This window comes from Bubalus bubalis, chromosome 4 (assembly GCF_019923935.1).
Source record: "Bubalus bubalis isolate 160015118507 breed Murrah chromosome 4, NDDB_SH_1, whole genome shotgun sequence".
Taxonomy (NCBI): domain Eukaryota; kingdom Metazoa; phylum Chordata; class Mammalia; order Artiodactyla; family Bovidae; genus Bubalus; species Bubalus bubalis.
This window is the reverse complement of record NC_059160.1, coordinates 61,362,390-61,387,023: the sequence shown is the minus strand read 5'-3', so window position 1 is coordinate 61,387,023 and position 24,634 is coordinate 61,362,390. Positions and strand designations below refer to the sequence as shown.

Here is a 24,634-nt window from a genome sequence, read left to right as displayed (position 1 = left end):
CAGGGATTGAACCTGGGTCTCCTAGGTTGCAGGCAGATTCTTTACTGTCTGAATAACTGATCATTTGGTTCTCTTGTTTTTTCTCTTCCCAGGCTTTAAAATTCCTCACTTGTGTCTTAAGTTCACCATTAAAGAGCGAGCCCTTGAGACTCTAGTCCTGACCTTGGACCATGATAGAAGCAGAATACCTAGTCTCCTCTAACCCTTTTCCATTTCTCTTCCCATCACCTCAGTGTGTGGCTGCAAGTGTGTTGTATGCTTTCTAGGATCTGTAAGAAATATATATTTTTAAAGTTTTCTGATGGTTATGGCTAAAGGGAGTCTTGTAATCATAAGAGCCACAGGTCCAGTCTTATCCATAGGCTGAGACCTGTGCAAACCACGCCTGTACTCCTACACTCTGAAATTCTCCTGAACTTACTCTTCTTATATAATGAAGCAACACCGAACTTTTCTGTCACCCCTGCCTTCCATTAAAGCACATCCATTTACTTCTATGTCAGGAGTTGCTTCCACCTGGTTATTGGGAAATTTGAGGCAGCCTATTTTAAATGGAAATATTCCATCCAGTGTCTACTACCTGTCAAGCACAGAGCTAGGTTCTGTATTATAAAACTCATTCAACTTATACTAGAATTCTCACTGTAGCTATTTATTAATGTGCTATCCTCTTCTTCCATTGGAGAAGGCAATAGCAACCCACTTCAGTACTCTTGCCTGGAAAGTCCCATGGACAGAGGAGCCTGGTAGGCTGCAGTCCAAGTGGTGGCGAAGAGTCCATCACGACTGAATGACTTCACTTTCACTTTTCATTTTCATACATTGGAGAAGGAAATGGCAACCCACTCCAGTGTTCTTGCCTGGAGAATCCCAGGGACGGCGGAGCCTGATGCGTTGCCATCTATGGAGTCGCACAGAGTTGGACACGACTGAAGTGACTTAGCAGCTTCGTCCATAAAAAATTTGCATTTAACTACCTTATTTAACATGTGTTACTCTGAATAGGATTCATCAAGGAGGGTCACAGTATAGATTCCTCTTCTCAGAGAGACTTAAATGTTTTTAACCAGGTAGTGGGGTGGAGAGGTTAGGTGCCCATGAAAGAATAAAAACAGGACTATTTTGGTATGATGACCAAGGGTTTTATATGCATATTAATGCTTGAGATATACCCAGACAATTAAGGAAGTCTGTTGCCTTACTTGAACATCATCACTTACATCTATCTACACTTGTCTTCCAATCAGGCTGCCCGGATTTCACATGCAGTTTCAGATACACATTATAATTTCACATTATAATTTCAGATACACATGAAAGAGGACAAGGTAGCTTCTTCCCCTGTATTATAAGTTTCATTTTGTTGATATTATCTGTGACAATTATGTATATTCTTCAGCAAGAAGAAAAATTCTATTTCTGTTCAGGGAACAATAACTGGTATTAATTATTTACAATGACAGTTAGGAAAATATGTCCCATCTGAAAACAGTCTCTGGGTTCCTGCTCTTTCTCCATAATTGAATTAAATAGTATCTCCCTGAAGACATCAATTGGTTATATCTACAATTGTTCACTCCATTGGTTTTAAAATATTTCCTGCAAATCACATGAACCTCTGCATCTGAAAAGACTAAGTCCTCTCTTCCTTTGGACATGTGCCTTATAAAATCCCTTGAGGTATATATGGCAAGGCCAACCTTGCTTTAAATGAATCATCACAGGTAAATGGACATTCATGCAAAGAAACTAATGAAAAACTCTAAAAAGTAAAAAGTGCAGATCTGGCACAACTAAGATGAAGACACTAACAAAGCTAATGGCCAACATCAACTAGTTACACCCTAGCTCTTAAATTCTCAAGATTTTTCAATACATCAATAAGTAATGGAAACTTTCCTTTGGTGACCCTTCTGCCCTCCAAAGGAGTGGTCTCTTTGTGAGCCTCTCATACCATCAATAGCTTATACAAGGAGAGTAAAAGAATGTTCTTTGGACTCTGTGGGAGAGGGAAGGGGGGGGATGATTTGGGAGAATGGCATTAAAACATGTATAATATCATATAAGAAATGAATCGCCAGTCCAGGTTCGATGCAGGATACAGGAAGCTTGGGGCTGGTGCACTGGGATGACCCAGAGGGATGGTATGGGGAGGCAGGTGGGAGGGGGGTTCAGGATGGGGAACATGTGTACACCCGTGGCGGATGCATGTTGATGTATGGCAAAACCAATACAATATTGTAAAGTTAAAAAAAAAAAAAAAGAATGTTCTTTGTTTTCAAACTCTGTGAGGTTTTTCCTATCTCTTCAATCCTTTTTTGCTATGTAATTCCTATTTTGCCTTTGTTAAGTAAGATCAATTTATTCACAATTTCTCTTTTAAGCAAATAAAACAGCATACTACTAATCCATGATGCCTTATTCTTTGACTTGTCCTTGATTGTAGTTTCTCTAAGAATTAATTTTCTCTTAACTACTTCAAGACAGCAAGAAGGCCATAATACGTAGAATAAGCTGTGAAGTACTAAAATCTGTTATCCTTGCTGTGGTCTTTTTTTTATACTTCTCCTTCTGAATACACACCGCGCCAATATTGTTAGTGAAATACTCTCCTCAACCTTGCTTTATCCTCTGCAGTGCCTCATAAACAGCAAAAAGTGTATCTCTTTGCTGAGTCATCAAATTACTGTCTGTTGAATAAGTTAGATATAAAGGGCTTCCCAAGTGGCTCCAGTGGTAAAGAACCTGCCTGCCAGTTCAGGAGACATAAGAAACTAGGGTTCAATCCCTAGGTCAGAAAGATCCCCTGTAGAAGGGCATAGCAACCCACTCCAGTATTCTTGCCTGGAGAATCTCCAAGAACAGAGGAGCCTGGCAGACTACAGTCCATAGGGTCGCCTAGAGTCTGACACAACTGAAGCGACTTAGCATGCAGAAAATAGATGCTGAGGAAAAATTAAAATATTTCTGGTTAAATTTTTCATTATAAAATACAATCTAGAATTTAAATTTATAATTTATTTATTTATTTTGAAAGCAAAGTTTACTTTATTTCAGATTCTGGTAAGTTGGAGAGAGATGGTGGACGTCTATCTGAAGTCCAACTCCCCCCAGCGAGCAGAGGGTGAGAAAATGTTGCTATTTTAAGCATTAAATATTCTTTTGGGCTACAAGTCCCAGGGATTTGAAAGGTGTGTTTCTGTGTATTCTTGAATTAAACTGCATGGTTGCCAACTTATCAGTGTAAAAATATAGCCCTGTTTATGACCTGAATTTTACAAAGGACTATTGGATAATTCATACTATGTCTGCTGCAAGTTTCCATATTACAAACTGAAAGAAGTTTAAGCACATCAGACAAAAAAATAACAACACATATTTCTTACTCTTATCTCTCAAAATAGAAAGTAGTTCTCCTAGCTCCCTTATGGTCCTTATTCATTTGACAGTTTTTCCTGGCTTCAGCTGGCAGCTCCTTACTGTGTTTGCCTGTGTGTGATAAGGGAGATGCCCCTCGGCACTGGTCTCACAGGATCTTCACCGTACATTTTCTCTCTGGTCATCTTTGGAGGTTCTTCAATACTGCATCTTCCATTTTCATATCAGATAGAGACTTTCATTAGAGACTCTATTATTTTAAACCTTGGAAACACTTTCCTTTGGACTTTGTCATGAGGCAAGGAGGACCAGAAATAAGGAAGGAGAACAAAAGGAATTCCTTTGGGATCTGGAAGAACTCTGATGGTTCTAAGCAGGGAGTTGGCTTTCCTACTCCAACATTAAGGATATTTACAGTCTTCTGTTCAATTTTCTGGAGGTGCCTTGGGATCATCTGCATGAATAAAGTAAAGAATCCTCAGTAACGTAGGTTCTGACATCACTAACGAACCTTTTGCTTAATGAACTTTGGCAAAGCAAGAAAAACAGGCAACAGCAGGGGCACTGTTTTTTGAGAGTAGATGGAACAACAGCATCATACAGAGGGCAGGTTCCCATTTTACTAACAGAAAAGCAAACAGACAAACAGATTTAATCCCCTGCTACATTTCCTAAAAATATGAGGTTTTAATAATTAACCTATTTTGCTTTCATTTTGGATTTTCAATAACATCTTATGAAATTTTTGATCAATCTAATGTAATCTAGTTTTATTTATTATTAGGATTTATGTTATTGAAGACTATATTATAGGATTTGGCTATTATCATGTCAAGAATTATTCAAATTTTTGGTCTAGGACCTAGAAGAGGTTAAAAAAAACAGTGCATTTGATTAAAATTTATAAAAGTTATGATTTTATATGTAGAACTTCATGTAAGAATGAATCATACTGAGAAAGTACTATTATGTAACTACACATGGATTTAGTCCTAGGTATTTTATTATTCTATTTTTATCCCCTTTACTATTCTTTTTTTTTTTTTGCTAATGTATATATGTGATATATCTAACCAATATTTTTGCAATTAGTAAAGACCATGATCTTAATAAATATGTCTTATAACAAGTTATATTTTTGCTCTACGATTCTTCAAAAACATGTAACCACATTAGGAATAAATTATAGTTTCTTTATAAGGGTTTGCCAATGGAATTTACCTTACCATAGAGTTATATTATTGTACAGCTTTAAAGAGAAACTTCTATTTTTTATGAAATCTATCATGTGTGAAAAACAGTGTACAGTCATAGAGGTATCCACACTACAGGTTAAGAAACAGAACATCCCCTGTACCTTAGAAACCTCCTGTTTGTCCTCTGTAATCACATCCTTCTCAACTGCTAACTGATGAAGTAATGGACCACTTAGTTACTGTTTGCACTCTTCTTCAACCTGCTCTGTGCTGGAGGAGGCTGACCCATGAGAACTAGGCACAAGCTCCTTTTTCCAGTGGACTTGACTTTGTTTAACCATTGAGAGCCCCTTGTAATATCATTGTCAAGTCTTATATCAAGATTGTACTGCTTTCATTTTTTGAAATTTGTACATACTCTTTTAGTTATGCCTGGAAAGCTCTGCGGAGAACTGGTATTATTATTTTTTTTTTTTGTATGCATTTGCTAAATACTTTGTAGAAACCACTAGATTCTGGATTTTTTAATGAGTTTTAATAACTATACAAGTATTCAAATTTTATATTTTTTCTGTACCAGTTATAATATATTTTATAGAACAACTATTTACAGACTTATTGGAAAAATTATAATTATCCTACTTTCATGTCTATATTTATGGGCAGTGATGTGCTATTTCTCAATACAATGTTTGGATTTCTCTTTTTTTTTTAATCACTCAAAAAAGATTTAATTATCCCAATAGTCCACTTATTTTCTTTTGCCTTGCTGTCGTTCATTTTCTGCTTATTCTCTATTTTCTTTTTCTATAATTTCTGCTTTATTCTTTACTATTTTTATCATTGAAGTTTAGTTAAGTTTAATGTCTTGCCTATCTCCTTTGCATTAATGCTTATATAATTGGTTTCAAGATTGTATTAATTTTTTTTTCTAATGGGATTTGGACTCCAAATATGCTGCTAGTCATCACTTTTTCTGTATCTTACAAATTTGATACTTCATAACTTTATATGATAGAGGAGTCTGGCAGGCTACAGACCATGGGGTCAGTAAAAAGTTGGACAGAAATCACTTCCTTTGCCTCTAGTTCTTCCATTGTTTGTTGTTGTTTAGTCACTAAGTCATGTCCAACTCTTTTTGACTCCATGGACTGTAGCCTGTCAGGCTCCTCTCTCCATAGGATTTCCCAGGCAAGAATATTGGAGTGGGTCTCCATTTCCTTCTCCAGGGGATTGTTCAGACCCAGGGATCAAACGTGTGTCTCTTGAGTCTCCTGTATTGGCAGGTGGATTCTTTACCACTGAGCCACCTGGAAAGCCCATGGGATGTGCATAGTTTGCTAATGCTGGCAGTTTCAGACATGCATGTGGAAAGGATGGTTTGTAAAAGCAATCTCCATATCTGATTTCATGACTAGGATAATTATCTCAGGTAATTTTCATAGCAAAGATGGTGCTTTTCCTGTTTTCATATTTCTCTAGTTAACATTGTTTGACACATAAAATTTGATATTTGCTTGTATATCAGATATTTCTATATTCCATAAATTTTTCCAAGTTCTTTTAAAGAAAAAATTAAGGCAATGGATATATGTATTATATTTACATAAATAAATAAAAACATATACAAGTAAATATACATACAATGTAAGTACATGTGTATGTTGTTGTTTAGTTGCTAAGTCATATTTAACTTTTTGTGATTCCATGAACACACCATGAAGCACACCAGGCTTCCCTGTCCTGTGCTGTCTCACCGAGTTTACTCAAACTCATGTCACTGAGACAGAGATGCCATTCAAGCATCTCATCCTCTGTTGCCCCCTTTGCCTCCTGCCCTCAATTCTTCCCGGCATCAGGGTCTTTTCCAAAGTGTTGACTCTTTGCATCAGGAGGATAAATTATTGGAGCTTCAGCTTTAGCACCAGTCTTTCCAATGAATATTCAGGGTTGATTTCCTTTAAGATTAACTGGTTTGATCTCCTTGCTTTCCAAAGGACTCTCAAGAGTCTTCTCCAGCACCACAGTTCAAAAGCACATATTCTTTGGTACTCAGCCTTCATTATGGTCCAGCTCTCACATCCAAATATGACTTCTGGAAAAATCATAGTTTTGACTGTACAGACCTTTGTTGGCAAACTGATATCTCTACTTTTTAATGCACTGTCTAGGTTTGTCATAGCTTTCCTTCCAAGGAGTAAGCATCTTTTCATTTTATGGCCTCAGTCATCATCCACATTGTGTAGGTACATCATTTTATACATTTATATGATTTAATACACTTAAACGATCCTTTTATACATTTATAGCTAAAAATACTAATGCCATATGCTGTTTGAATAAATTAGGTTGTGATAAATATCATCACAATGAATATTATTGGAAGTACCTACATTAATAGAAGACTAGCTTCAGCCATTTCCTTACGTAATATCATAGGGAAATGCTACGGATCATTCCATAATGATTTTGTGCTTATATACATATCTGAAGAATTGTATTTTAAGAATATTGGATCCAAGACACCATAAACAATTATATTTCTGAGAATCAATAAAAGAAGACAGAAGAGATAAAACAATTATTTATCGTTTCTCTGGTAAAAGTTGCTGTGTGTTTGTTATAAATTTTCATGAAATCAATGTTTTGGAGGACAGTATCTTTCTCACAATATCCTTAAATGCTTGTTTCGCCTGCTGGTTCCATAAGGTATAAATAAATGGATTCAGCATAGGAGCCAAGGAGGCATCAAGTATAGCAGCCCTCTTTGTCAAAGCAATCATTTCCTTTGCTGAAGTTTTCACATACATGAAGATGCAGCTTCCATAGAGATTGAGACAATAATCATATGTGAGAAGCAGGTTGAAAAAGCCTTTTTCATTTATTGAGCAGAGGAGATTCTCAGAATTGATCCGAGGATATAGAAGTAGGAGAGGATTACCAGAATCAAGATGGACATGAGCATCGGCACAGCTAAAACAAAACTCAAGAGTTCTAGTGTGCTGGTGTCTGTGCAGGAGATTTGCAGTAAAGGAGCAGAATCACAGGTGAAGTGGTCAATGATATTGGAGTCACAGAAATCCAGCTGCAGCCCCAAGATCAGTGGTGGAAAGATCACTAAGAATCCAGCCAGCCAAGAGCTGCCTACAAGCTGGTAGCAGATCTTGTTAATCATGATGGTCATATAATGCAGAGGTTTGCAGATAGCTATGTAACGATCATAGGACATAGATGCCAGGAGAAAAAACTGTTGAACTGAATAGAATCAAGAAAAATAGCTGAGCTACACAAGTGTTATAGGATATAGAATTGTCTCCAGTTAGAATGCTCATCAAAAATCTAGGGATACAGACAGAAGTAAATGAGATTTCTAAGAAGGAGAAATTCTTGAGGAAAAAATACATGGGAGTCTTCAGATGGGAATCCAGCAGTATAAGAATGATGATAGTCAGATTTCCACTAACACTCAGCACATATGTGAGAAATGAAAGAAGAAAATCACAGCTTGTATTTTTATATTATCAGTCAGACCCAGTAGGATTAAATCTGCCACTGATGATCTGTTTCTCATTTCTGGCTATTGATTTTTGGCAAATCTCGTGGCATAATCAAGACAGACAACAATAAATGGGTGAGACAAGCATAAATATTAACATCTACTTTTTAAAGTAATAATTGTATCTTCACTAAAAGTATGTACATTCTTCATTTCTTCCAGTTTCATTATTCATCTTAGATTTGTGTCTTTTGTTTAATATCAGTCTTATTACTCTGCATAATGTCCTTTGATTTCTTGCCACATGTTTCACTCTGCTTTCACTTACTATAATTGCTACTTGGGAAATCTAGTCATTGAACATGAGCTCTTCTCATGCTTCACTGTTGAGCTAACATGGAGAGAACATTACTCTTTTGTTATTTAAGCTTTTTAGGATTAAAAGTACTAACTGATGATGGAAATAATTGGTCAGCCCAAATCTAATTAATATAGGTCAGTGACATTCTGAATGTTCTCTGAGAAAATAGCCAATCATACACTTACTTGTTCATATATTTCCCATTTCTTCTAAAAATTAGAGTATAAGTCATTCTAATGTATTCAGAACATTTAGGCATATTAAAATGATTTATATAAATAACATAAAATATTTTGTAACCAAATACTTATATCATTTTCACATATATTAATGAGGCCTCTGAACCCCTAAATTTCTTTTTCCTTTACTTAACATGAAAATTTAAGTTCATGTTTTTACTTATTGGTTCCAGGCATGCGTGTGTTAAGCAACTTCAATCATGTCTGACTCTTCACAACCCTATGGACTATAGGACACCTGGCTCCTCTATCCATGGGATTATCCAGATAAAAATACTGGAGTGAGTTGACATGCTCTCCTCCAGGGGATCTTCACAACCCAGGGATCAAACTCATGTCTCCTGTGACTCCTGCATTGCAGGTGGATTCTTTACTGCTGAGCCACTGGGGAAGCTCTCATGGTTTCATAATGCCTAATAATTCCTTTTGAAAATCTACCAAATAATGGTATCAAGCAATGTGTTCACAAAGTATGCTAATGATCTCTAAGAATGATTCACAAGTGAATTTACAAGAGAAATGCACAAATACTTTACAGGTATCTAAACATATTGTGGATATCAATACCAGGAGTATCCACATGTCCTTCTAAAGTATAAGTGTAATTTAAGAAAAGCAACCTATGCTGCACATATTTCTACTAATTGCCATTGAAAGTGCTAAAATCTAGAAACCATCATTTAAATTTCTCAAATATTTAGATAGTTGATTTTAACTTTAATATTAATATGCATATATATTTATATGTATTCTTATGTATTCATATATATGAGAGATACAGGCATCAGAGAATCAATGCTATATAGAATATAAGAGCTGAAAACATATGAAAATAAATTGTGAATACTTACATAAAATTGATCATAAATCACCATTTAAGGTTCTCAACTGTTTAGATTATCGATATAGCTATTATATTAATATGTATGTATACTTATGTGTATACATTATATTCATGTATATGAGAGACAGGCAGCAGAGAATCAATGTTATGTAAGATAGAAAAGCTCAAAAAATGGGCCAAAGAACTAAATAGACATTTCTCCAAAGAAGACATACAGATGGCTAACAAACACATGAAAAGATGCTCAACATCACTCATTATCGGAGAAATGCAAATCAAAACCACTATGAGGTACCATTTCACGCCAGTCAGAATGGCTGCGATCCAAAAGTCTACAATCAATAAATGCTGGAGAGGGTGTGGAGAAAAGGGAACCCTCTTACACTGTGGGTGGGAATGCAAACTAATACATCCACTATGGAGAACAGTGTGGAGATTCCTTAAAATACTGGAAATAGAACTGCCTTATGATCCAGCAATCCCACTCCTGGGCATACACACTGAGGAAACCAGAATTGAAAGAGACACATGTACCCCAATGTTCATCGCAGCACTGTTATAATAGCCAGGACATGGAAGTAGCCTAGATGTCCATCAGCAGATGAATGGATAAGAAAGCAGTGGTACATATACACAATGGAGTATTACTCAGCCATTAAAGAGAATACATTTGAATCGTTTCTAATGAGGTGGATGAAACTGGAGCCTATTATACAGAGTGAAGTAAGCCAGAAAGAAAAAACACCAATACAGTATACTAACGCATATATATGTAATTTAGAAAGATGGTAACAATAACCCTGTATACGAGACAGCAAAAGAGACATAGATGTATAGAACAGTCTTTTGGACTCTGTGGGAGAGGGAGAGGGTGGGATGATTTGGGAGAATGGCATTGAAATATGTATAATATCATATATGAAACGAGTTGCCAGTCCAGGTTCGATGCACGATACTGGATGCTTGGGGCTGGTGCACTGGGACAACCCAGAGTGATGGTATGGGGAGGGATGGGGGAGGAGGGTTCAGGATGGGGAACACATGTATACCTGTGGTGGATTCATTTTGATATATGGAAAAACCAATACAATATTGTAAAGTTAAAAAATTAAATTAAATTAAAAAAAAAAAAGCTGAGCATCTTATGAAAATAAGTTGACAATACTTATTGTCAAATGCTTGATGGTTAGAGTTAGATATTTAATGTGATATATTTGATTCTCTTAAATCAGAAGTGATCAATCATAGATATATTTTCTTCCCTCCAACAGAGCTATAAATCCCTCATAAATATCTTTTTATCCCATCTCCAAAAACCTAATGAGATATTTTCCACATATCTTTTCCCAACATTGTCCAAAAGCCTGGAATCTTGAAATATTTCACCTGTCATATTGACATAAATCTCTAGATGAAAGAAGTTTGCTGCTATTAATGCTGCAAATTTGAGAATATTTCTTTAATAGGCTTCTCTGATATTTTGAGGTAAGTGGGCATATCCATTTATTTTTCTTTGAAAAAGAGTCAACTTAGCACTTTTAATGTGCTTTGCTACATATAACTTCATAAATATTCCTTGAGACAAATTTTTAATGACTTTTGGGATAAACAGTAATGGGGCACTAGTGAATAACGTACAAGATCTGCTTTGGCAATCATGTTTTAATTGGTTGATAATGGGACCTATGGCTCAGGGGAAGTTTGAGGAAATCATGCAGCTGGATGTTAGCATATTTGAGGAGAACTGAGGCTAAGCAAACCAACATGCTCTGATTTTTATTTTCATATGATCTAAGCATGATTCTTAAATGGTGTGCATAAATCTGTTTAATGTGAAAAAAAAATATGGCACAGAACGACTAAAGAAAACACCAAGTTCCATGGGCTGTGAAACGTTGTTAAAATTATAAGGACTTTTTGAGATAGAGCATTTTAGCAAATATTTCTTTAGAATGAATTTGCCTTTCAATACTTGAGCAAAGTCACTAAAATTAGAAGCACATCAGATTTCATTTTTACATTTACTTATTCCTTCCGACTTCTGAGTATGAAATCCAAGACACATTTATATAAAGAACACGATACTGGATGCTTGGGGCTGGTGCACTGGGACGACCCAGAGGGATGGTATGGGGAGGGAGGAGGGAGGAGGGTTCAGGATGGGGAACACATATATACCTGTGGTGGATTCATTTGATATATGGCAAAACCAATATAATATTGTAAAGTTAAAAAATAAAATAAAATTAAAACAAAACAAACAAAAAAAAAGAATATATATGTAATGTATATCAAAACTATTCTTCATGGGGTCACAAAGAGTTGGACAGCATTGAGTGACTAAGCACACACACACATAGCTATTCTTTCCAGGTGAGCACATTAAGTGGAGTTTATCCCACTGTGACCAAATTCAGTGCTAGAAATATGCATTAGTATAATATCTTGGTAATGGACATATCATATAATTAAAATCTATTCAATAACATTTTTTACAATCAATAATAACATTTTAGTACTAGAAGTCTAATCAATAAAAGTTATTAAAATACATCACAATCACAATGTCAAATATAACATGAATAAAAACATCACGTGTATCTTTCCACTTCAAAGAACTTGTTTTGCCTTCATGTGATCTTACTTTTAAGAAAATCTACTTGAAGTGTATATTTATTTTGAAATATTTACTTTCACTGGTAAGTGCTCTTAACAAATTATAATACACATTTAATGTTTTTTTTAAATTTTATTTTATTTAACTTTACAATATTGCATTGGTTTTGCCATATATCAAAATGAATCTGCCACAGGTATACATGATACATCTTTAAACACATTCTAATTTTGGAAATTTGCCCTTGGCACTTAGTAATATTAGTTCCCCTGTCACAAAGTAATATTTAAGCATTCAAAGTGAGCATATGCATTTATTTCAGTTACATAGTTGAATACCATTTTGATATTCAGTTGCTCAGTTGTATTGGTCTCTGTGACCCCAGAGACTGCAGCAAGCTAGGTTTCCCTGTCCTTCACCATCTCCTGGAGCTTGCTCAAACTCCATAATCAATCAAATTATTACGTTGGGTATTATGAATGATCAAAAATTTCTAAAATTAAATCATATGTTAGAATAAGTGACACACAGACATTTTTACATAATTGTTCTATTTCATTTTGAATGTAGATTCTACAAATGAAATTACTTTTCCTTAAAATTTTCATACAGATTCCTATACAACTGTTTGTGTTTATCTCATGTTTATAAGAATGGCTATTTTACCATCAGCTCAGTGCTACAGGATAGTTTAAACTCATATCAATGTTGTAAAGAAAAAAAAATGTCTGGATGTTTGTTTCTGAATGGATATTCTATTTTGGTAATATATTATTGATTTTATAATTTTAATTAAGGTTGTTTACCCTTCAGTGTGATGCTTACCCAAGCCATGTCTTCATGATGAAATTTTAATATGAGATACAAGGCCCCATGTACTTGGTAGAAGTGGCTTATTCATACTGATAGAGCTCATTATTGTAAAATAGAATTTTATGGTAATATGAAAATCTGAAAAAATGGTAAAAAGAGGTACACAGAAAAAGAGAAATATCACAAACATTTAGTTCTAAGGGGTAAACTGAGAAATTAAGCACTAAATAAGGGAAGAGAAAAGAAATAAATGTAGTTCTTCAATAAAAATCAAGACATTGAGAAGTTAGATACATTTGTGCCCATCGTTGATTAGTCAGAGCTGGTTTTAGGGGAAGGGCAGCCTGATCATATATCTGCTTGTCTGGTTAAAAGCAAACCATAGCAGCAAAAACACAAGAAAAAAGCAATGATATTCATTTTCTATACCAGTCTGTTTTCAAAAGTACTCAGTTTCATTAGTATATGCTTGCTAAGAATGTGTCTACCTCTACATGAAATATTCAGCACTGAAAACTTTTAAAAAAAATTATTAGTAGTAGTATTATTTTTATTTTTGACTGTGCTGGGTCTTTGTTGTTGAGCGTGGGCTTTTCTCTAGTTGGGGCAAGCGGGGAATACTCTTTGTTGCAGTGTCCCAGCTTCTTACTGCAGTGTTTTTCTCTTGTTGCAGAGCATGGGCCTTAGGCGTGTGAGTTTCAGTAGTTACTGCCCCCGGGCTCAGTAGTTGTGGCACAGGGGCTTAGTGGCTCCAGGGCAAGTGGGATCTTCCTGAACCAGGGATCAAACCTGTGTCCTCTGCATTGACAGGTGGATTTTTAAACAATGGAACACCAGGGAAGTCCCTGAAACCTTTTTAAAGGTGATTTATTCACACTGGATTTTACTACATGATCTTTTTGACTCTGATTGGTAAGATTGCAAGTCTGATGAAACATGACACTTGGACAAGGCAAAGGGCCAATTCTTTGCTTTCATAAATCTATTTGGTCTATGCTATCCTTTTAAGCGTATCTGTAGGTGGCTATTACCTTAGGAAGTGCTTCTATCTCTGGAGGTAGACATGTTTTCCATACAACCAAACTGGCAAAATGAAGTTGGCTGAAATAAAATCGAGTAGTTACTCCAAAACTACTTCCTTCTCATTGTCAAGCAGGATTTTCTGCCATCTCCACCTACATCTCAGTTGACAATGTGACTCAGACTATGTGACTGAAATTAATCACTATAACAATAATAATAATAAATTTTAACATTATTGCACCATTACTCAATTACTAGCAGTTTTAGATGCTTAAACTATATGTAACATAACAAATCTATGATTAAACAGAATTATTGACTTTCCTTTGCATGTGAAAATTTTGCAACCAAGAGAAACTCAAGCTACAAATGGCAAAACTAGAGGCAAATCTAGACAACTTAATTCTAGCATATATATATTTAAGCAGCATCCTATGGCTATGAAACATAGTTCATGGTCAGGGATCAAAGAGATGATTCTTTAATCAACATCTACTCAGAGGGGTATCAATAAGCTTCTTCCAACTGATACTTTTATTGAGCTGAGTGGCAGGGAGTCTTGCTTTTTATCATGAACTGAAAAGGATGAAGTGAAGTCTACAAGGAACTGTACTATCTATTATGTGATGAAGAACAATTTATTCTGGAAGAATGAAACAAAATTAAACCAAATGAAGATAAATTAAAATCTTTAACAGAGAAAAAGGGAAGCATTTGAGAGAAAATATGAGCAATAAATAGTTATGGGATAAGTGAATCTATCTTTCCAGTTCCTGAGTTAAGCAGAATTTTCTGGGATCCTACAAATCTTCCTGAGTTTTTTGTTCTGTATCTTATTTCACCCTTAACTTGATTTTACTTTTAATGTTTATTTGGCAAGCAATATAATCCCACAAAATATATTGGTCAAATCTTATCAAAGTTTATTAAAGATACCAATGGAGAAAAAATACTATTTGTATGTATGAAGTAAGATTCTCATAATGGAAAATAAAATATTTCCAAGCCAAACACTGCCATCTCTGTATATAACTACCTTCTAAAAATCTATTTATGTGGTATTGCAATTTCTTTAAGTATTAGCTCTATAAAAGTTCTGTATTCAAGAAATGTTTATTAAATAAATAGTTTCTGCATTATTTTTCTTATCTAAATTCTCATACAATGAATTGCTAAAACAAACATAAATGTAGAAAAGTATTTTTCCGTTACTAATCTGTTGTCCTGATGACAAATACATAGAATATTTAAACATTTTTATGTAGAATGTAAATAAACTGTAAGTTAAATTTCATGCTCAAAATATTATTTTTCAACATTGCCTAACTCCTATATTACTTAGTTATTTCTACACCTTTATGACTGAGTTTCCTCTATTTCACTTGATAAAAACCATTAAAAGTATAGTATGTGTAAATATATATATATATACGTATATAAATATATATATATATTGTATACTCATAGAGCACATATATACATATTTGCATGCTTCTAGAGACATGAGTATGTACTTTTGAATTTAGACATATATGAATTAATAGTAATTTTATTCTACTCAAGTATTTTAGGTGATGTTTAATGTCATGCATATTATTTGAAATTAATACATGGAGCTTCCCATGTAGCACTAGTGATAAAAAGCTTGCCTGCCAATGCAGGAGTTTTAAGAGACGTGGGTTCGAACCCTGGGTCAGGAAGATCCCCTGGAGGAGGGCATGACAACCCACTCCAGTATTCTTTCTGGAGAATCACATGGACAGAGAAGCCTGGTGGGCTACAGTTTGCTGGGACACAAAGAGTTGGACGTGAGTGAAGCGACTTCACACTCACACACATATTAATATGTGAAGGGCTTTTAGTTCTAAATTTAAGTTTATAATACAAAATCACATAGGAACACTCCGAAATGATACTGTGCTAAAGTTCATACAAAGAAGATTTACAATAAGAATATTAAATTCAAAATAGCCTAAACAATGCTATTTCTGTAAAGAAATAGAATAAGGTAGAATATATGTTAGAAAAGATATTATTCGTTGGTTCTCTAGTTAAAATTGTATTTGTTTTAGTTAAAATTTAAGTCAGGTCAATGTTTTGAGAACATCTTTCTCACAACATCCTTAACTGCTTGTTTTACCTGCTGGTTCCGTAAGGTATAAATAAACGGATTGAGCATAGGAGCCACAGAGGTGTTGAGCATAGCTACTCCCTTTGTCAAAGCAACCCCTTCCTTTGCTGAGGTTTTCACATACATGAAGATGCAACTTCCATAAGAGATTGAGACAACAATCATATGGGAGGAGCAGGTTGAAAAGGCCTTTTTTCTTTTTTGGGCACAAGGGATTCTCAAAATTGTTCTGAGGATGTAGGAGTAGGAGAGGATTACTAACATCAAGGTGGACATGAGCGTCAGCACAGCTAAAACAAAGCTCATGAGTTCTAGTGTGCTGGTGTCTGTGCAGGAGATTTGCAGTAAAGGAGCAGAATCACAGGTGAAGTGGTCAATGATATTGGAGTCACAGAAATCCAGCTGCAGCCCTATGGTCAGTGGAGGAAAGATCACCAAGAATCCAGCCAGCCAAGAGCCGCCTACAAGCTGGTAGCAGATCTTGTTACTCATGATGGTTGTATAATGCAGAGGTTTGCAGATAGCCACATAACGATCATAGGACATAGATGCCAGGAGAAAAAACTCTGTTGAACCAAGAAGAATAAAGAAAAAGAGCTGAGCTGCACAAGCATTATAGGAAATAGATTTGTCTCCAGTTAGAATGCTTATCAAAAATCTAGGATTACAGACAGAAGTAAATAAGATTTCTAAGAAGGAGAAATTCCTGAGGAAAAAATACATGGGCATCTTCAGATGGGAATCCAGCAGTGTAAGAATGATGATAGTCAGATTTCCACTAACACTCAGCACATATGTGAGAAATAAAAAGAAAAAAATAGCAGCTTGCATTTTGGGATCATCAGTCAGACCTAGAAGGATGAACTCTGTCACTGATGTTCTGTTTCTCATTTCTGGTGGCTGATTGTTGACAAATCTTACTGGCAGATACAAGACAGTAATAAATTGATTAGATAAGCATAAATGTCTGCACCTGTTTTTCAAGTAATGATTTTATTTTCACAAAAAGTTTCTGGACTTTTATACATATATTTTCTTTCCCAATTTTATTATACATCTTAGGAGTGTTTCTTTTGTTTAATATTAGTCTCATCTGTAGGACGTAATGTCCTCTGATCCTTACTGCATGTCTATTGTGTCTTCATTTATTACTCTTGTTACCTGGAAAATCTGGTGATTGAACATGAGCTCTTCTCATGCTTCATTGTTAAGCTAAAATACAGAGGAAATTATGTTCTCAAGTTGTCTTTTCCAGGCATTAAAATTCTGACTGATAATGGAAATCAGTGATCTGCCTAAACTTAATTAATATTTCATAGGGAAAATTCTAAATGTTCTTTTGGAGAAGTAGTGAGTACTAACACTGTTAATTTATTTATTGCCCTTTTAAAAAAATACAGAGACCAAGTCATTGTAATGTATTATAGACTTTTATTTATATTGAACTATTGTTTATATAATATTATCCATATTTTAAAACCCAGAAGTCCATTCAATTTCCAGAATTTAGAATCCCTTAACCCTTACCTTTATTCTTGATTTCTTAAAAATATAACTTTTCATGATATGCAATTAATGTAGTGATTTTTAATAGATTGTTTAAAAACTTCTAATAAAATAAGTTTTACAGATTGAGTTAATAGCTTAAACAATATATTTACAAATGTGTTAATGAAGATCAGAAATACTCATATAAAATTAAAATATGAAATATGCAAACACTTTATATACGTCATTTAGGGCTATCTTGGACATCCAGGCCAAGAATATGTATCAAGTTTTTGTAAAGTGTGATTATACCAAAATTAAGGAAAATGTGGTGTGTTCTACACATTTCTGTTAATTGATAGAAATCACCATTTGATATATATTTACATTTCAGTTTATTGGTTTAACTATTGAATATATATGCAAGATAATATACTGTAATAATATTATATACACTGTATGTAATTATATGTATCAGAGAAGAATAAAATCACAACAGAGGGTCATAATCAATGCTTTGTAATAAATAGAAGCATCAGATTAAAATAAACAGAATACTTACATATGATCAAAAGACTGATGATTTGTGTGACATATTGAGTACAAACTAATGTGCTCAATTAAGATAAATCAAAAGAAAAGTAGTAGTCTAATGCTTCATGGAGAAATGACTATTCTCCCTGTCTTTCCATAAATCTCTCTATTCTTCCATAAAACCCTTCATGTTTCAGGAGCTAAATAGATAATGGAATAGTTTTCTCATATTTTCCTTCACCGTTTGTCCCAAATATGGAATCCTGAACATATCCCACCAGCTATCTTAGCAGCAATATTTTCATGTGAAAGCTAAAAAGGAAAAACATTTGAGAAGTCTTTTGTAATAAGCTCTTCTGATAATTCACAGAAGGCCATTTCCATTTATTTTTCTTAGGAAAAAAGTAAACCTAGAAAATTTAAAGTGTTTTGTTACAGAAATATATATTTTTTTGGCTTCAAAAATATTCTTTTAGATAAATCCTTAATGACTTCTGGGAAAATAATAATAGGGCACTGATGAATCATGCACAAGATTAGCTTTGGTGAGTATATTTAATTGATATTATGGGACCTATGTCCCAGGAGAAGGTTGAGAAAATTATCCAGCAGGGTGATGGTCAAGTATTTGGTGAGGTGGGAAGTGTAGTGAAAATAAACCAACATTTCCTGATCATATTTTTATGATGGGTATATCCTTCACACTGTATGGTATATGTTTAAAATATGAAAGCAAAACAAACAGAAGACTATTAATGAAGAAAGACATGATCTCATCATGTATAAAATAACTTTAAAATTATTAAATCTTTTGAGTTGCATCATTTCAGCTATATTTCCTTAAGAAGTACTTCTACTTTCATGAATTGAGCTAAATAACTAGTATACACCAAAATTAGAAACAACCGAAATTTCACCTTTATGTTTCTGTATTATTTCCAATGTATTGGCATAGAATCCAAGATACACTTTAATGTGTACCAAAACTGCTCTTACTAATGAGCAAATGAGGCACAGTTCATTCCACAGTGAGTAAATACAATGCAGAAAAAGATAACTTCTTCAAAATAGCATCTTGTTGTTGAATATATCATATAAGTGAAAACTAAGATACTTAAATTACTTTTGTGTACCCAATAATGATACTTCAAAGCAGAGGCTTAACTAATAGTTGAATTATTAGATATTTTATCACCACTGTAAGTATAAATATAATTATAAAAACACAAAATGATGTTTTTCCATTTTAAAGAATTTGTCTTCATGTGATATATACATTACTTCAAGCACTTGATAATTAATAGGAAATCTTCATTTTAGCCAATAGTTAACCATTGGCTTTGGGCTTCCCTGGTGGCTCAGGGTAAAGACTATTCCTGCCAATGTAGGAAGCGTGGGTTCAGTCCCTGGGTTGGCTTCGAACCCTGAGTCGGGTTTTCCACATTTGATTTTTTTTTAATTTCAATTTTTAATTAAACTTCACATTTAATTTCAATATTTCCATTCCTTCTAATTAAATGGTGTGAGATACTTACAGTGATTGAAAACGGTAAAGGTGTGTGATTTATCTTTGAATTTCCCTAATTTGTATACCAATAATTGTGTTCTCTGATCCTTATATATGTATGTTAAATAGGTGTGTAAGCATCTTGCACTGATTTTCAGTAATTTCATGGACTAAGCTGTTTATGATTACCTACTTCTGACTATTTAATGTTAAAATTTTTCTGATGTTATGATATGGATAAACAAAGGTCACTGCATGTGATGTAAAAGCAGTTATCCCTAATATTTAGCAATAATGATTTCATTAATAATTAATATTTAATAATTAGTCATAATTTCTGTTGACATCACTCACTGGAAGAAATCACCCATCAAACAGCTGCAGTCTCTCACAACTCCAGTTTATTGCCTAACAAGAAGAGTATAACTTGGAAAAATATAAATAAATAGTTCTGATGAAGCAGAGCTGCAAGAAAGTGCTATGGACAACTTAATCTATTTTCACAGTAGAGGATAATTTTTTTTAATCTTTTTAACAAAACTTATTTATATTTATTTAACTTATTTATTTTTAATTTTTATTTTATATTGGAGTATAATTGATTAACAATGTTCTGTTAATTTCAGGTGTACATCACAGTGAATCAATTATACATATACATGAATCTATTCTTTTTCAAAATTATTTTCCTATTTAGGTTACTACAGAATAGTGAGCAGAGTTCAATCTGGTACACATTAGGTCTTTGGCGGTTATCTCCTTTAAATATAGCAGTGTGTACATATCCATCCCAAACACTATCTGCAATCTGTTTTTTTCCCTTTACAGATTTTGAATAGCTGACTCAATAGAAAAGGAAATAAGAGTAGGAAGGAGACAGAGTCCTTTGGTATAAATAATCATAAAGCATGGTTTTCTAAGCCTTGAATTTAGGTTCCATTCATTAACTGTGGGTTATTGTGAATTTTATTTTGAATCATTTATTCCTCATGTAGGACTTGAATAGCTATCTAGAGCTTTCTACTTGTCTTTTGAAATTAAAGACCAATATTAAAATCACATCTCAGACTCTCCCTATGTTTGCCAACTGTGGAATACATGATACATAGAGCTGGGAACATTATAGGGGAAAAAAGTAACAAATACAGAGAAATACTTTTGGAAGTAGAAAAGTGAAATATAAAAGAAGCTATAAAATAACTGTGAAATCTTTGAACACCCTATTTAATTTGAATTGTGCCCTCCTTTCCTTACAGTATATCAATTTTGTTCATATTATTTTCACTTACTACAATACAAAATAATTTAAATTTCAATTATGTTGACTGTTTGAAGTCTGTTCCTGCACTAGAAATAAACTCTGCAATATCAAGAGGTTTTGTGTGCTTTGTTCCCTTCTGTATATCAACCATCTGAATCAGTGGTTAGTGTTTATGTGTTGTTTATTTGTGGTTTCAGTTACAGATTTCATAATGATTAACCCACTCCAGTGTTCTTGCCTGGAGAATCCCAGGGATGGCAGAGCCTGGTGGGCTGCCGTCCATGGGGTCACACAGAGTTGGACACGACTGAAGCAACTTAGCAGCAGCAGTGCTTGATTGATAATAACATTTTTTTTGGGTGAAAACAAGTCCTTCAGGACTTGTTTTACCTACTGGTTTCTTAAGGTGTATGTAAAGGGATTCAGCATGGGAGCAACAGAGATATTAAGTACTGCTGCTGCTGCTGCTGCCGCCGCCAAGTCGCTTCAGTCGTGTCCGACTCTGTGTGACCCCATAGACGGCAGCCCACCAGGCTCCCCCGTCCCTTGGATTCTCCAGGCAAGAACACTGGAGTGGGTTGCCATTTCCTTCTCCAATGCATGAAAGTGAAAAGTGAAAGTGAAGTCGCTCAGTCGTGTCCGACTCTCAGCGACCCCATGGACTGCAGCCCACCAGGCTCCTCCATCCATGGGATTCTCCAGGCAGGAGTACTGGAGTGGGGTGCCATTGCCTTCTCCGATGAAAATACAATTCCTGTGAGAAACAGAAACCACAATCATATGAACAAGTAGAGAAGGCCTTTTTCCTTTGCTGGGCAGAAGGTATCTTCAGAATTGTTCTAAGGATGTGTAAAAGAGAATCACCAAGGCTAAAGTTACCGTGAGTGTGAATGCTGCTAAGAAAAATGCCATAAGTTCTAGAAACTCTGTGTCTGTGCAAGCAATCAGTAGCATAGGAGAAGCATCACAAGTGAAGTGATCAATGATGTTGGAATCACAGAAATCCAGCTGGAAGCCCATAATCAGGGTGGGTTAGAGGAGGGAAGATAATTAAGAAACCAGCCAGCCAGGAGCTGATTACAAGCTGATTACAAGCTGGTTGCAGACTCTGTTACTCATGATGGTTGTGTAATGTATAGGTTTGCTGATAGCCACATAACAATCATAGGACATCACCTCCAGAAGGAAAAACTCTGGAGACCAGAATTGAAAAAACAAAACAAAACAAAAAAACACTTGTGTCATGCAAGCATTATAGGAAATTATTGTGTCTCCTGTAGCAGGGCTGCTCAGAAACCTAGGAATACAGACTGTGGTGAATGAAATTTCTAAGAAAGAGAAATTCCTAAGGAAGAAATAACACAGGTGTCTTCACAGACACTGAATAGTTTTAACATGATGATGTTCATGTTTCCATTACACTCAGTAAGTAGGTGAACAACATAAAGAAGAATATTACAACTTGTACCTCTGGGCCATCTTTAAGTCCCAGAAAAATGAATTCTCTGATTAATGCTTTATTTGGCATGACTAAACTCTGAATCCTGCAGGTCTGTAGGTAAAAAAAGAGAAGATATCAACTCCTTATATGATTTCAAATACATTTATAGTGCTTTTATTTTGTGCAAAGAACAATAAAAAACGCATTAATAGGAAGTGACAAAACTTTATCCATCAGAATAATGCATAAGCACTCAATATGTCAGCAAATTTGGAAAACTCAGCAGTGGCCATGGGACTGGAAAAGGGCAGTTTTCATTCCAATCCCAAAGAAAGGAAATGCCAAAGAATGCTCAAACTACCACACAATTGCACTCATCTCACATGCTAGTAAAGTAATGCTCAAAATTCTCGAAGACAGGCTTCAACAATATGTGAACTGTGAACTTATAGATGTTCAAGCTGGTTTTAGAAAAGGCAGAGGAACCAGAGATCAAATTGCCAGCATCCAGTGGATCATGGAAAAAGCATGAGAGTTCCAGAAAAACATCTATTTCTGCTTTATTGACTATGTTAAAGCCTTTGACTGTGTGGATCACAATAAACTGTGGAAAATTCTTCAAGAGATGGGAATACCAGACCACCTGACCAGCCTCTTGAGAAACCTATATGCAGGTCAGGAAGCAACAGTTAGAACTGGACATGGAACAACAGACTGGTTCCAAATAGGAAAAGGAGTACGTCAAGGCTGTATATTGTCACCCTGCTTATTTAACTTATATGCAGAGTACATCATGAGAAATGCTGGGCTGGAAGAAGCACAAGCTGGAATCAAGATTGCTGGGAGAAATATCAATAGCCTCAGATGTGCAGATAAACGCCACCCTTATGGCAGAAAGTGAAGATGAACTGAAAAGCCTGTTGATGAAAGTGAAAGTGGAGAGTGAAAAAGTTGGCTTAAAGCTCAACATTCAGTAAACGAAGATCACGGCATCTGGTCCCATCACTTCATGGCAAATAGATGGGGAAACAGTGGAAACAATGGCTGACTTTATTTTTTGGGCTCCAAAATCACTGGAGATGGTGATTACAGCCATGAAATTAAAAGATTGGAGCCTATTATACAAAGTGAAGTAAGCCAGAAAGTAAAACACCGATACAGTATACTAACGCATATATATGGAATTTAGAAAGGTGGTAACAGTAACCCTGTATACGAGACAGCAAAAGAGACACTGATGTATAGAACAGTCTTTTGGATTCAGTGGGAGAGGGAGAGGGTGGGATGATTTGGGAGAATAGCATTGAAATATGTATAATATCATATATGAAACAAGTCGCCAGTCCAGGTTCGATGCACGATACTGAAAGCTTGGGGCTGGTGCACTGGGATGACCCAAAGGGATGGTATGGGGAGGGATGAGGGAGGAGGGTTCAGGATGGGGAACACAAGTATACCTGTGGCAGATTCATTTTGATATATGGCAAAACCAATACAATATTGTAAAGTTAAATAAAATAAAATTAAAAAAAGAAAAAAGAAGATTAAAAAAATAAATAAATAAATAAAAGATGCTTATTCCTTGGAAGGAAAGTTATGACCAACCTAGATAGCATATTCAAAGCAGAGACATTACTTTGCCAACAAAGGTCCATCTAGTCAAGGCTATATTTTTTCCAGTAGTCATGTATGGAGGTGAGAGTTGAACTGTGAAGAAAGTTGAGCGCCGAAGAATTGATGCTTTTGAACTGTGGTGTTGAAGACTCTTGAGAGTCCCTTGGACTGCAAGGAGATCCAACCAGTCCATTCTAAAGGAGATCATCACTGGGTGTTCTTTGGAAGGAATGATGCTAAAGCTGAAACTCCAGTACTTTGGCCACTTCATGCGAAGAGTTGACTCATTGGAAAAGACTCTGATGCTAGGAGGGATTGGGGGCAGAAGGAGAAGGGGACGACAGAGCAAGAGATGGCTGGATGGCATCACCGACTTGATGGACATGAGTTTGAGTGAACTCCATGAGTTGGTGATGGACAGGGAGGCTTGGCATGCTGCAATTCATTGGGTCACAAAGAGTTGGACACGACTGAGCGATTGAACTGAACTGAATGCAAATTCATATTAGAATTTGTCTAGCGGGGAAAAAAATTAATCTGTGTTTAAAAACCTTAGATTTTAATCTCAGCTTTTGGTAATTCCCTGCTGTATATTTTTGATTACTTATTAACACACAGAAAGTTGTTTTTCACAGTCATAAAAGCAAGTAATAATGATAAATACTTAGCGTACTTCACTGGGAAGTAGGTC

The 24,634-nt window shown here is 35.1% G+C and overlaps 1 protein-coding gene and 1 pseudogene across 1 annotated transcript; both read right to left on the bottom strand.

The window, feature by feature from the left end:
* Positions 1–7,204: 7,204 nt before the first annotated feature.
* On the bottom strand, positions 7,205–8,145 carry LOC102411224 (annotated as a pseudogene).
* Positions 8,146–16,056: 7,911 nt separating this feature from the next.
* LOC102410892 (olfactory receptor 6C76) lies at positions 16,057–16,989 on the bottom strand. The gene has a single exon (XM_006069440.4). The coding sequence runs from the start codon at positions 16,987–16,989 to the stop codon at positions 16,057–16,059; it is 933 nt and encodes a 310-aa protein (XP_006069502.4).
* Between the last annotated feature and the right edge of the window lie 7,645 nt (positions 16,990–24,634).

Bases quoted from the DNA above. Each gene is read 5' to 3' on its own strand.
- LOC102410892 (XM_006069440.4), bottom strand. From the start codon at position 16,989: ATGAGAAACAGAACATCAGTGACAGAGTTCATCCTTCTAGGTCTGACT.